The sequence below is a fragment of the Dermacentor silvarum genome, chromosome 11 (assembly GCF_013339745.2).
Source record: "Dermacentor silvarum isolate Dsil-2018 chromosome 11, BIME_Dsil_1.4, whole genome shotgun sequence".
NCBI classification, from domain to species: domain Eukaryota; kingdom Metazoa; phylum Arthropoda; class Arachnida; order Ixodida; family Ixodidae; genus Dermacentor; species Dermacentor silvarum.
In genome coordinates, this window is record NC_051164.1 from 84,339,426 (window position 1) to 84,353,158 (window position 13,733).

The following is a 13,733-nucleotide window of genomic DNA, read 5'->3' on the forward strand; positions in this document are numbered from 1 at the left end:
GGAGGTAAAAAAGTGGTCGCAGTTTCACCTGAAAGGCGAAGCATCAATTGCGATAGCAAATTTGTAGAGAGCTATACGGAGTAATGATAATAGGTTGATCAGCTGTATAAACTTGGACATGCAGCAGCACCGGCAACACGCAGAACTAATATCGACGCTGTCGGCGTTTTGCCAGCGTTCACACAAAATGCGTGCGGCGTTGCTGACTGTTGCCGGAGCCTCTGATATAAATAGGCACTGGGTGCCGCAGCTAAACGTCAACTCCCTTTCCTCCCCCCCCCCCCCCCCCCGGCCTTTCGCGCGTCGGAAGAAGGCGCGTTTGCTCTATACATATATGGTGATTGTAAAGGAGGAAAGAGACGCCTACTTCTGCAGCCCTTAAGGAAGCACGGCGCAGAACGCGCGTTTGTTCTCCGCCGTGGGTTCACTCCCCGTGAAAGAGCGCGTCCCTCGCGCCCTTGCACTCGCGCATACAGCGTTCGGCGGCGCGCGGCGACGATTTCATCTCCATTGACGTCATACGGAACCTCACGGCAACGGCGACGGCGACGACGACGGCAACGCCGACGGCAGAAATCTGCTTTGGAGTGTCCATATAATTGCTATCGCAATAAAAGAATAATTCGTCGGCTCTTCCACCCCGTGAGGATGCGCATATCACCATCACAACAAACGGAGGGTACACGTAGCCATTCACAGTGCTGAACGCAGGCAGTTTTCCCGTGATTAAAGATTCCTTACACGCAACGCGAACTCTAAATTTACCAAGGTCTTCTCCACAAGTAGTGTAATGTTCATTCAACACTTCCAAGGCATTGTGTCGCTGCTCGCCGGAGCGGATCACACTGATGAGGGGCAAGTTGTTGTCGAACTACAAACGCCTGCGTTCGATGGCTCGACTTTGCTCGGCGGCGTGCTTACCAGCATACGCCCGCCATTGCCGCTTGCGATTCCTTAAAATAAAAGTGCTTCAAAACTAAATCTGTCCGTCACGTAAGACAATAAACGGCTCATACATCCTTAGGCAATGGCTCAATAAACGCGGCTTTCCCATTACGATGACAGAAAAGTGAAATTCTACTCTGGAATGATGAGCGGCAACGGAGCCAGCTGTGTAAGAAGACGACGACGACGAACGCGTGAGCAGTGAGCAGCACGAGAGCGTTCGCGCGGTTGCGCAGAGGGGGCACCATCATGTCTGCTGCGGAAGAAGACGACGACGCTCGAGCCATTGCTGATGATGATAGCTTCTGCGAACAACAGAGACGTTCAGGCTACACATAGACGGCAAGCTTCACTTGTAAAAACGACGAAGAAGGAGAGAACGTTAGCTCGTGGCCGCTGAGAGTTCGATGCGCCGCCATGTTTTGAGCGCCCTGGGCACCCCTGTGGGTCTTCGCTGAGTCCGAGCAAGCCGAGCTCCCGCGTGAAGAGCTTCGAGGTGCCCCATCACCGGCGGCGCGAGAGGCGGTCCACCAAGCAGAAGGATCCTGCTCCGGCGCCGACAGACGTAAGAACGAGAACCCGATTTCGAAGCCTGCAATGCCGGCTCCCAAGGTTTCCACCACAAGGACCGTTCTACGGATCGCGGTCGCCCTGGCCATCGCGACCTACCAGGCGGTCGTCCGCGCCGACGGAGTGAAGCCACACCACCCCAACATAATCGAGAGGATCATGGGACCCATCGTGCGCGAGGTGGAGCTCTCTCAGATGGGCGGACCTGCGAAGCGGTCCTTCCGAGACGACCGCAGTGAAGTGATGAACAAGGTATCGCGCGCGATTTTTTTTCCCTATTTTTTGTCGTCATTTCGTCTCTGCTCCTACTCCCTTACACTGCTAATCGTTGTTCGGGTTTAAGCCACGCGCTAGACAGTTACTGCGCGGTCAGCAGGCTCTACTGTCAATCCATTTCTCTCGCTCTCTCAAATGGCGAGAGTGATTACTTACGTCATTCGTGGATTCTTGGGGACTAGCATCCCAGAGTAATACTTGGGCTAGGAGACACCTCACTGCGGGGGTCTCGGGACTAACTTCATCCACTTTGGTTTCTTGAACGTGCTCCCAAAGCTCTATGAACGAGAAGCTTTATAGCGAAGCTGTATACTTCTCATTGGTCAGAATATTTCGTGGCGTAAACACAGAAATAAATTCCCCATACTACCTGTGCGATAGCTTCGCCGGGCTGGCGGAGAGAGAACTGGGAGAGAGACTAAAAGCAGAGTATAAAAATAGCATCGCGCAGCATAGCCGATGCGAGGTGGAGAGGAGTGAGGCAGCTGGTAGTGAGACGCGTAGAGTTGCTGCCGACGCCGATCGCGTTTCCCCGCGTTCGCGCCGAACGCGCCTGGTGCCCGTGACTGCAGCCGTTGCATGCTGGTGGCGGATCGGCAGGTTTGGACCAGAGAACTGGACACTAGTTGCCTCCGAAATACTGAAGCGAGAGCTAGGGAAGCTGAAACCAAGCGTCACAGATGAGAACATCCCGAGTTTAGATTGAGGGAAGCCGAGAGTGAAGAAGATCCAGAGGCTTGTGAACGTGGCTGGTTGAACTCATCGAGATACTACGCAGAACATCGCGAAGAAATCCTGAACGCCAGGAAACAGTGTGAAATTTGCTACTACTTTACTTGGCTTTTCCAAGCTCCGCTGATATTCGGTGTTTGCGGTAACAGAGCCACGCATAATTTTGACAGAGAAGCTGTATACCTCTCGTTGGTCGGAAAATTTCGTGGCGTAAACACAAAACGCCCGGTTAACAATTGAAGGCAAGCGGCATGTCTATCTTTGCAATCAGTCGTATAGCGTGTATATATATATATATATATATATATATATATATATATATATATCCTTAGTGACGCGTCACCAAGCTTTATATAAAAGGGAGACCCGTCTAGCAACTAATTCAGTTCCTTCTAAGACTGCCATGGGTAGACTACAGAAATTAGACACCAAAAGAACAGCGTGCATGCAATGCTCGACCATGTGTGGTGTTTGATACAGCTTCGCTGGAGAGTGACGTTCTCAGAGCGGGATGGCGGCCATCATTTTTTTTTTTCATTGTGCTTCTATCGAAATGCAGTGAGCACGGCCGGGAAAGAAAAAAAATATTTATTACACACTTGAAAGTGTTACAGAACATTGCGCTTGTGCATTAGCCCGACAGCGAGAATCGTCTTTATTGGAGAAATTCGCATGACGGATTTCGCCATACTACGGGCCCATGTAATGTCGGGAAGAGAATTAGATTCAAGAGAGCGTGCTATTGGCCTAGTTAAAGCAATAAATGCTGAGTTTTACGTTCCGAGACACGGATATTATTGAGTCGTGCCGTAATTAGGGGACTCCGGAACAGTTTTGACCACCTGGGGACCTTCAACATGCGCCAATTGCGTGGTACACGGGAGTTTTCGCATTGCTTTTACTAACGGAATGCGACCTCCGTGGATGGGAATCGAACCCGAAACCTTGTGCTTAGCATCGCGACGCCATAGCCACTGAGCCCGCGGCGGGAGGCGGTGGTCCTATAATTGGAACCTGGTCATTTAGATAGAAAACAGAGCACTTATGAAAGACAGAATACTGTTTTAAAAGAAATGAGTAGCGAGTGCTCGAATATTTTAAGCTTTCAGACACTACACTTATGTAATGTTTTGTAAACGTAATGTTTTGTTAATTTAAACGCAAATATGCTATGTTTTAGCATATTTTGCGTTTCTCTGTTCGTGTGTTCACTTACATCTGTAATAATCAATATTTCACCTATGTGTATTTCTCTATTCTGTACATGCTGTATTGCCCCCCTTACACAATGCCCCACGAGGGTTCTGTAAGGTACTCATAAATAAATAAAATAAAATATGAAATCGAATACTGGCCTATTCGGTTCCATCTCCGAATGAAATAGGATGATATTCGTTTTGGGTTTGCGAATAGTGGCCATTAAATTCGGTCCCCGACTTGAATAGTCACTATTCGCAAGTCCGAATATTCACGATAATTGTTCGAATACTTCGTAAACTGTGCACTACCAAACGTCAACTTGAATAAATATGCGATAAATTTTGAACCCAGCCCTATGGTGCACATAGCTTTGTAAAGAACGCTCCTTAACCTTGGGAGCGTTTCTAGTTTTCTTGCTAACGGCGATCACTTGCGTTCAATTTTTTTTCAGACATGACATTCGGAAATGGGTATTGTTTAGTACTATACTATCTTCGGATAAAATATGAGTACGCTTAGTTGCATCATTATTGCACATAACCGTGGCACCCTGTGCTTTGAGGTATACTAGAAAAAAAGTTATATGTTAAGCCTGAAAGTTGTCGGAGACCTTCAAGTGACCTTGATCCAAAAGCCATAGCCGGTATCCGGGTACTCAAAAGAGAACATTCAGGAACACACTGTTACAGCGTTCGAAAGCAGCAACCTGAATGACCCGTTAGGTTGGTTTATACGCACTTGAGTTGAGTGCGTCGAATTGGAAGCAGAGACGAGACAGCCCGACCCACCAACGTGTACACGACCTCGCAATAATTGCAGCCCGAGATCACAGCGGCACCCTGCTTCTACTTGGAGCAACTGATCGCCTGAATAGAGCGTGGTGTTTGTGCCCTTCACACGTACAGCTATCACTAAACGTTAAGCTGGTATGTGTGGGCGCCGCATTGACGCAAGTGATCGTTTGAGATTACTTGAAGATTCTAGTTTGAGAATTTCAATAAAGCCTACAAGACGTCGACCTAACAAACATATTACTTGGGACCTTGCGTAATGGCGTCCGATTTTCTCCCTGAGGAGTCGCAGTTCGGAACTCGGTGGCCTCCTGTAAAGGTACTGAACGTGCGTGAAAGTTAGTTGGGATCAAGCAAAATAAAATTTTAAAAACCTTGTCACTATTGCGAGGTATAATGAGAAATAACCACAGCAAGCACATTGTATTTCAGTTCGAATGTTTTCCCTGCGGCATAAAAATGTATGATGCATGCAAGTTATATGCACACGTATAATTATTCATCTTTAATGAAGTCCAACAGGGATCTATGGTGTGGACCACAGATACACAGCTGGTGGTCAGATGGTCAGCTTCAGTGTAGCCCAACTATTGACAGTTGCTGACTCCTTCATGGGTGCATTCCGTGACAATTCCTTAATATGTGCGGTAAACCTGGGAGAGCAGCTGGACGATGGCTCAAGGGACAGGCCGCAGCAAAGGCGGGGCGACGATTCTGAGCCCACATACAGGTTGCGGCTGGCGTCAGTGCAGTGCCCACACCTATCCGTAAGCACACTTGTCCTTGCTCCGTTGCAGCTCAATATGGAACCTATCATTGAACCCCTCGTCGTCGAGGGCTTCGGTCTGCCTGCCGTGGCCGAGAAAGGAGCCGGTGGTACGGAGAAAGTCAAGGAGCAGGACGGCGGCCATGACAGCGCCGGCGGCCACGAAACGAATGCCGAGTCGAAGAAAGTCAACAGCGTTCCCTCCTCTTCTTCGGGCCTCGCCGAGCCCCCGTCTCCTCTCTCGCGTTTAGGCGGAGGTCCCCGTCACATGGATCTGATGCAGTTCTTCTGGAACAACTTCATGGCCGCGCCACTCGTGCCACTGCCTCGGAAGCCGGTCGTCGGCAGGAACGAGGACGGCGTCGTGAGGACAGGTATACTTCCCTTCTTGAATTTTCTCATAGGGGTCAGAATGTTAAGTTGGGAGAGACGCATCATCTGCCGTGGCTAGCATTCCGAGTAGTTGTTCCATTATACTCGCATCCTAAGTAACCCCTAAAAGGCAAGGACAGTCGTAAGAAAGACAATAGACGAGTGGTGCCAACTTCCAAATGTTTGTTTCGAGAGATGTACAAAACTTTGTGTGGGCCTCTCCTGCATGTCGACGGAGGCTTGATATCATGTCAAAAGATGGCGCTCGTACATGGCCATTCAAGAAAGTCAGGGGCCGAATTCACAAATCTTTTCTTTAGTAAATGATCTTCGCCATTGGCCAGCCTGCTTCTGTGAGGATATGTCCAGCATTGGGATTGGCTGAAATGTTCTCTTAAGAACTATTCTAGCGTAAGACATTTTTAAGGATACGGGCTTAGACACAGTGATTGATAGGGAAGAAGGGCTCGCGCACTTGTCGATTAAATTTGGATATTAGTCGCTTCGATTCGCTCAGGTGCTAGCTGTTTCACCGGTTCCACACACGACACTGCGCTGGTGAAACAAAGATGTGCTCATTCACTCGATATGATGCAACGCAAGCCAATCAATAAAAATTTTTCATGTCATTGTTATGTTCCCTCAGCCGGTCATTTTAGGCAATGTCTCGTTTGGCCATTTCACCTCGCCCGTACCTCCTCGCCCGTATTCATCCTCCTCCATTCTCCTTCTCATATACCCTACATTGCCGAGGCGCGGGCATCTCACACCGTGGGCGCGGGGTATCAAGGCCGAAGCCGAAGCGCGCGGTAGGCGGGGACACGCGCGGCTCTCATTGGCGTTCAAAAACTATTAGTAGGCGGCGTCATGCGCGACACACTTATTAATTTGTACTTTATTTCGCACTATCACTTCACATTCAACTCTGAACAAGTGACTCGGAGCAACCAAAATGTTCAAACAAGTTATCATCATCATCATCATTATCATATCATAACCCTATATTTATGTCCACTTCAGGACGAAGGCCTCTCCCTGCGATCTCCAATTACCCCTGGCTTGCGCTAGCTGATTCCAACTTGCGCCTGCAAATTTGCTAACTTCATCACCCCATTTAGTTTTCGGCCGACCACGACTGCGCTTCCCTTCTCTTGGTATCCATTGGATGCCGAAACAAGTAATAACCTGTCTCAAAGGAATACAAAACACGAAAACCTAAATAAGTTTTCCATATGCGCCATTTTCTGACATAATGCCTCGCCCCAGGTCACATGGGCAAGAACTCCGTGTCAAAATTTGCACGTATCTCGAATTAATCAGTTAAAAGTTAACGCCATGCGTTGTCTTTCGGATGTCATGACTTATATTTTTAGCGCCGCTAAGGATATTAATCTGTCGTGGATAACTCGCTCGCTCAAAAGCGGCAACGAAGTACGCCAGCGTCAGGGGAAAATACGAGCGCTCGGTGTTGCTTGTTTTCATTTATTGCCTGACAACACACTGCTATTTCTTGGAAGAGTTAATGCTTGTGAAGCGGTTATTAGCTAAGAGTGTCACATCATGGCATTACATAGAAATGTCATCTATGGCATCAATTGCGAATTATTTACGTGTGAATAACCTATAGTTATATTAACTACGAACTATATTATCTATAAATTATGGGCTTAACGCGTAACAAAGATAAAGTGCTTCCGTGATTCCATCAGACCAGCTAGCTCTCGGTCGTCCTCGATTGCGCCCTTCCCCCTTACCTTGGCACTCTCTCAGCAACTTTAGTGGCTAGACCACCGGTTATCTGCCCTACACATTACATGCCCTGTTAATATCCACTTCATTGCTTTAATATAAACTTCAATATCAACTACCGCAACGGGTGATGCAACAAAAATGTTAGGCGTAATCTTAAGAGAAAGACAGGAAGACAGTGGTGTAGATTAGATAGAAAACTGGTGTAGCTCATAGTATACGGTCGTTGACATTAAGGGGAAAAAAAAGAAAGGATCAACCAAGTACCGATGCTAAAAAAAAGATCGAAGCACATGGTGGTTCAAATGAATCGATGATGTAATGCTGGTACCTTCCTATGCTGTTTCCTTGTGCCACTTTCTCAACTTCATTATTCACTCATTTCCTGTCTTATTCGTGTCGTATTTTATGCTGAAGAATGTCAACCTTGTCTTGTTTGGCATTTTTTTTTACCAATAGGACAAGTGGGCCGATCCCGTAGGTGACGCAGTCTATGGCGCAATGCGGCAAGTTTTCGACTATATTGGCGCTTATTAGTCCCGTACCATTAATGTTTACCTTCTCTGCCACTAATTCGCGATTCTTGGAGGCACCGGCGATACCGCCTTCCCGACACCATTGCCACGCGCAAGCCATACTTAGCGAAAGCGAACTCACTCCATTTCGCAAAAGTGTGCCGTACGGCGGCTTTGCCTCAGCACGCCTGTATCTGCGGTGGTGCACCCTTTACAGGCATTCAGTGCAGTATGGTTGATTTTCGGCTGTATTGGCTCTTAATTACACCTGTAACAGTAAGTTTACCTTCTCTGCGACAAATTATCGCTTCTTGCCTTGTTGAGATCTACATTTTCCTAACACTTGCGACTCGCCACGACACTCTGGAGGTGCGAAAGGACAGTTTTTTTGGAAGTGGTTACAAGATACCCAGATACCTCAAACACTCAGTCAGCTAAAGAAAGCTAGACAGAAAACCTTTTTCACAATACACATTTGAGCATTACTATAACCGTAATGACACTTTGATTAAGCGATATTCTACCGTTTGTTATACCGTGTGCAGGGCTGCAGAAGAAAGAGGGAAGCAACGCTACTGTGAGCAAGCCTGAGGAAGGGGTCCTCAGCATCTTCGAGGTGATCGTCTTCCCAAACGCGGCCGGTGCTGTCAAGAGGAATGCCACGGAAGCCGCTAGAGGTGGTCTGCTGTCCAGGCTGTCTCCTGGGGTAAAGCCGTTTCCGGATCTTCCAAGAAACCGCAGTGCATACTCGGTTGTCGAAGCGTTTCCCGCACAGTTCATCGCGGTCGACAAAGCTGTGGTACCAAACAGGTGGGTCATTCGTGGTCGCAGATGTAGCTGATTGGCTACATGCGCACACAGTAGTTCACTTGGACGCCGACATGCTTTTATTTTAGTATTCGTAACTAATAATTTCAAAGCACTTATTGTGGTATTGTAATTTACACGTTTTAATTTACGAATTCTAGTCAGTGTGCTAACCCAGCACAGCCACTTAAGAGGAGCTGTAGTGTTTGCGTCACTTTCGATGTGTGCGATGGTTCCCATAATGGGTGACGAAATTTCTCAGGTAAAATTTCGCACACTCTTCGAGAAGACGTTTTTTGAGTGTCAGTTGAACAACAGACGTACATTACCGCTAAATTCACTGGGCTCACCTCAAAAATTTTGCTAGATTTAAAATTCGGTGCCGCTGGATGAGCCTCGCGAAGTCGTCGACTGCAGTATTTATTTTGTTAATTAGTTGTTTACAGTGACTTCCCTTTATTCAATATCTTTCTCCTCGAGTACTCTACTTCGGGTCCCAGAACTTTCGTGCAACAGGCGCCTAAAACAACGTTCCTATTAACCAAGAATACATGAAAAGCTGGTGCACAAATGAACAGTGCTAAGCAATTCAAACGCGACACTCTGAGCGCATGGCTGCCGTCAGATTTTGCGCAACTGGTGCGCGCTAGGGATACCGATTTCTGTATCAGATAAAAGCGAGAGCCTTTTGTGATCCATTGTCACTGCATTCGGCCTGTCTCAGCGATCACCTGGCGCTCAACGGTGCCGGCAAAAAGCGTCGGTCGTCAGGTGGCGTCACGTGGGAATATCAAGTTTCAATCACTGAGTGCTGCTGTTACTTGAGAAGCACGGAAACGAGAACAAAAAGGCTCCTTCCGCCGAATCACGCACACCTGTCACTCGCGTAACATCACGCAGATCGCCAGCTACTGTCGAGAGCATCATCACCGAGAGCTCGCGTGACAGCTACCCCGGCAACGCCTACACCAAGATGATCCTTCTGATGCTGCTCATGGCCATCGCCTGCTGCATATCCTGCGTCCTCGGCAACACGCTGCCCTTCGTGCTGAAGAACCACGGTCGCAGCGCTCGTACGCCTTCGGTGTGGGTGACAAAGACTGGGAAGCTACTGCGCCTGCGCGGTACATCGCAGGACGTGTCCAAGCAGCAGCCCGTGACACGCATCACGGGTCCGTGGCGGGCCTAGAGGAGAACCCGGACACGGTGAATCGAGTTCTTCGGGGATGTGTGATTTGGTTTTACAGAACAGATGGCTGAAACACTTGGTAGCTTTCTTGATGAAGATGGAATTGGCGACGTACCGGCAAGACAGTGGTACAAAATAAAATTCTGGTTTCCCTTCTGATCTTTTCATGAAATGCCACAGATAACGTTGGTGTAAAATTTAACAAAAGTGAGAGTAACTGTGGGTAATGCCTTGCAGAAAGTCATATCGACACTTAACTGCTCTCCGGGTGCAATACATTTCCGTTCGAAATCTATAGCATTTCTACGAAAAACTATGGACTGTCTTCCCATGAAAAAAATATATAAAATTTCAGTGTTGAATGCATTTCTGCGAAAAGTCATAGAAACTATTGAATCTAAAATGTACAGCTGTGTCGACAGGAGTGCTATATTTGCGGCAGAAAAAAAGGGAAACTTTTACATCAGTATCATTTGTTGAATTGGCGTATGACGTTACCGTGGTACGCAAGACGCTTCGAATGCCTTGGAGCATGACAGGAAGAAAAGAATAGACCTGGAAGCACAACAGAATAAGGAATTGCAGGACTCTCCGTTCAGGCTGCGTCTTCTGAAGCTTACCACAGTAGGGCGATGTCTCGTTTTCAAGCTGGTGTTTGCTGGGAAATTCGAGCCGACATTAGAATCCAAATAGAACAAAAATCTTAGATTGGTCAATAGGTGGAAACAGCGGAGTCGTACGCACATCGTGTGTCTTGTAACCGCGTGTGAGCCTCAGAATCTCAACCATTCGACGGTGTGTGCTGTCGCGCGTGACAGCAGGCTGAACGAGTATGCCAACAGTGGTTTTGGTATTGTCCATACATCTGAAATGAGACGTGTGCTGGTAGGAAACGCTTCCACCTAGACAGGGACTTTTTAATTGTTCGCATCAGATTTACAAGGGCACATAAAGCTAGTACTGGAGAAATTAAGTGGAGCGAAAATTTCCCCGTCTGGACAAGGAACCAGGCGCCTGTGTAAAATGTTCGCTTAGAAAGCCTTGTGTAACTAAAATTCCATAAGAAGCTTCGCGTAAAAAAAACTGTGCATAAAAATAAACATTCTTGCACCTTGCACAGAAAGCCTTGCAAAGAAAGCCTCGCAAAACGCCCTCACCTTGAAAATTTATGATCATACTTCTCGCTAGGACTTGCTGGAAACATGCCTGCGCGAAATGCACGGAGCACAGCAGAAACTAACTGCCCTTAATGCAGATAACTCCGGGATGCTGTGCTGTTCAGAATCAAGTGCAACCCCGGCTACTAAACCATGCCCACCCTTTTCCCACTAGAACCATTCAACTGTAGTCGAAATGAAGCTCGTGGTATCGCAGCACTCGTATCTCAGATTCCCCTGCAAAGATGCTCTATATGCTTTCTTGAGGACTAGATTATTCAGACTTAGCCGTCCATCGCACATGCCTGCTTGTATTCGCTTCGACGTCCACATGCCACCGCGAGACTTGGCGCGCATGGATCGATGTGCGTGAATAAATTTTGCCATAAAGGTTTGTGGCTTTGTGACAACGTTTTTCTCAACCCTTACCTCAGGAATGAAACTGCGGAGGACTGATTGGCGAGGATGGAGGAGTGAAGGGGAAGAAAAAATGGACATGGTGGGAGCGTACTGGAGTACTTACAAAGCACGACTTTGCATTCGATATACGGGACAGTCAGCCATAAAACGATAATCTTCGATGTAGAACTCGTTTAGATAAGAACCCGAGAGTACGAGACGAAGGACATAGAAGTACGAAGCATGGAAAAGTACCAAGCATGACTAAAATATATATTAAATCGAAGCTTTCTCTTAGAACTCTCCTGGACGCTGCTGACCATGGTTGCTGGATGCCCTGCTGCTGCTTATGCCTTCAAGTATAGCTCACACAAAAAGGAAATTAAATGATACGAGATGCAGGGAGGTCGGCCTCAGGTATATTCCTCTAGCCAGCTACTCCGCATTGGGGGAAGAGAAGAGAGAAAGAAAGAGGGAAGAAAGAGGGAAGAAAGAGGCGCATTATGCATGACAATGACGAGAGAAGGAGAGTGTAAAACACAAGGCAAGCAACTTGGTATACTCAAAGCCGACAGGCCCAAACCCGTACTTTTTTAAAAGTCCAGTAACGACTGGACGGCCTTAAAACTCGATTGACTGTCTGGCCAAGGGTCCTGAAATAACGTCCTCCAACAACGATGGACTGTCGAGGAAGTGCGAGGCCATAGCTCAACTTTTGACGCTCTTCCACGTACTTAGGGCAGTCACAAAGCACATCGCCCATAACGAATCGACTTATATTGTAAGGCGCGCCTCATGGCCGTCCTACGCACTCGGAATGCCAAATTAAGTTTTGGCGCTTGCACACCCCTAGTTTGCTAGATTATGAGTACGAGGCCTGATCGCCTACAGGTTTAGTTGTGTTGACAGTTGTGCGTGTCACTCGCCACTCGACTAGCCAGAGTAATTTGTATTATGTCAAACGTGCTTCTTTCCCGACGGCTTGGTACATCTGCTTGCTCAATTTCTCGCCAAGTGGGCTGGGTTTATAGAAACCATGCAATATCAAACGGACAACGGACGGAACCCATAGAGAGTAAAAGAATACTGGACCGATCACGGAGGCAATGTTTTGCGCGACCGCGTGAGTGACGTGGCTCGAGCGGCGGGGGTCTTCAGGCCTTGCGGTCTTGCCCAGCAGGGACGTAACCTCCAGGCTGCAAAAGGAGGTGCAGAAGAGGAGTAGTCCCACAACGTGTAATTATGCATTCCCCCCAAAAATTCTGGCAGAAACCATCTCACGATGGAAGTCGACGTTAATGCTAGTAGCATTGGAGTAATATAGTGATACACTGCATGGCCAATGCCGAAACGTATATGCAACTGGGGTCCTCTCTCGCACTTCCTACTGCATACGCTGGCCATCTAGCAGCACCGCCTGAAGTCTGTGAGTGGCGTAGATATGGTTACACAGAGCACCGAAGAAATTTCAAAAGTATCTTTTTTGCCACTATAGGGAGCTACATACGCAGAGGCACACGCTCAGTTTCCAAGCAGGCCTCAAAGAGATATGAGATTGCCTACTGACGATATCAGTTAGGCATTGAAGCTGGCCGGCTCGGTTGCCCATTGGCCATGACGTTCAGCTGCTGAGCGCGTGGATTCCGTCTGAGCCGTGGTTATCGATATTGAGAGGGGGGCGGGGAGGGATGAAGAAGTACTTGTGCACTTAGATTTAGGTGTACGATAAAGGAGCCCAGGTGGGGTTTCTGACGATAGGGTGTTCCTCCAAGCCAGGGCATAGTTTGGAAACGTAAACCTCCATTTTATTTTCTTCACGGAGCCTATAAAACAATATCGACACACTTAGGATTCTAAAACAGCGCGACACGACGGGACAACAGACGAAGAAAGACCCCGGCGGAGGGCTGTGTCTCACCCTAGCTTCCACATTGCCAAAAATAATCAGCAACTGCTAAGCGCGAAGTCCCTGTTCGCCTCTCGTATGTCACATTACAACACATACTGTACAGTCAACCGCAAAAGTTTACGCGACGGAGAATCTGCCATGAAGCTGGATTCTTGCGAAGCGTGGTCACACAGCCTCAAATTAAATGTTTGGGTTTGTTGGGTTTTATTTTATCCAGTGTGGCCAATCCCCCTCGTACGTGCGAACCATGTTTTGAGGCAACAACAACAACAACGACAACAACGTTAACTTAAGCCTGCTACGATTGGGATGGGTTCCAGGATATCGTGGTATATTCTTAAATGAAATCGCTGACA

At 47.8% G+C, this 13,733-nt stretch overlaps 1 protein-coding gene across 1 annotated transcript; it reads left to right on the forward strand.

The window, feature by feature from the left end:
* The first annotated feature begins 1,373 nt into the window (after nucleotides 1–1,373).
* LOC125941366 (uncharacterized) lies at nucleotides 1,374–10,084 on the forward strand. Its single transcript, XM_049658462.1, has 4 exons — nucleotides 1,374–1,767; nucleotides 5,312–5,654; nucleotides 8,462–8,726; nucleotides 9,624–10,084. Exons 1-4 carry the CDS (start codon nucleotides 1,543–1,545, stop codon nucleotides 9,910–9,912), a joined length of 1,122 nt encoding a protein of 373 aa, XP_049514419.1. The 5' UTR covers nucleotides 1,374–1,542; the 3' UTR covers nucleotides 9,913–10,084.
* Nucleotides 10,085–13,733: the final 3,649 nt, after the last annotated feature.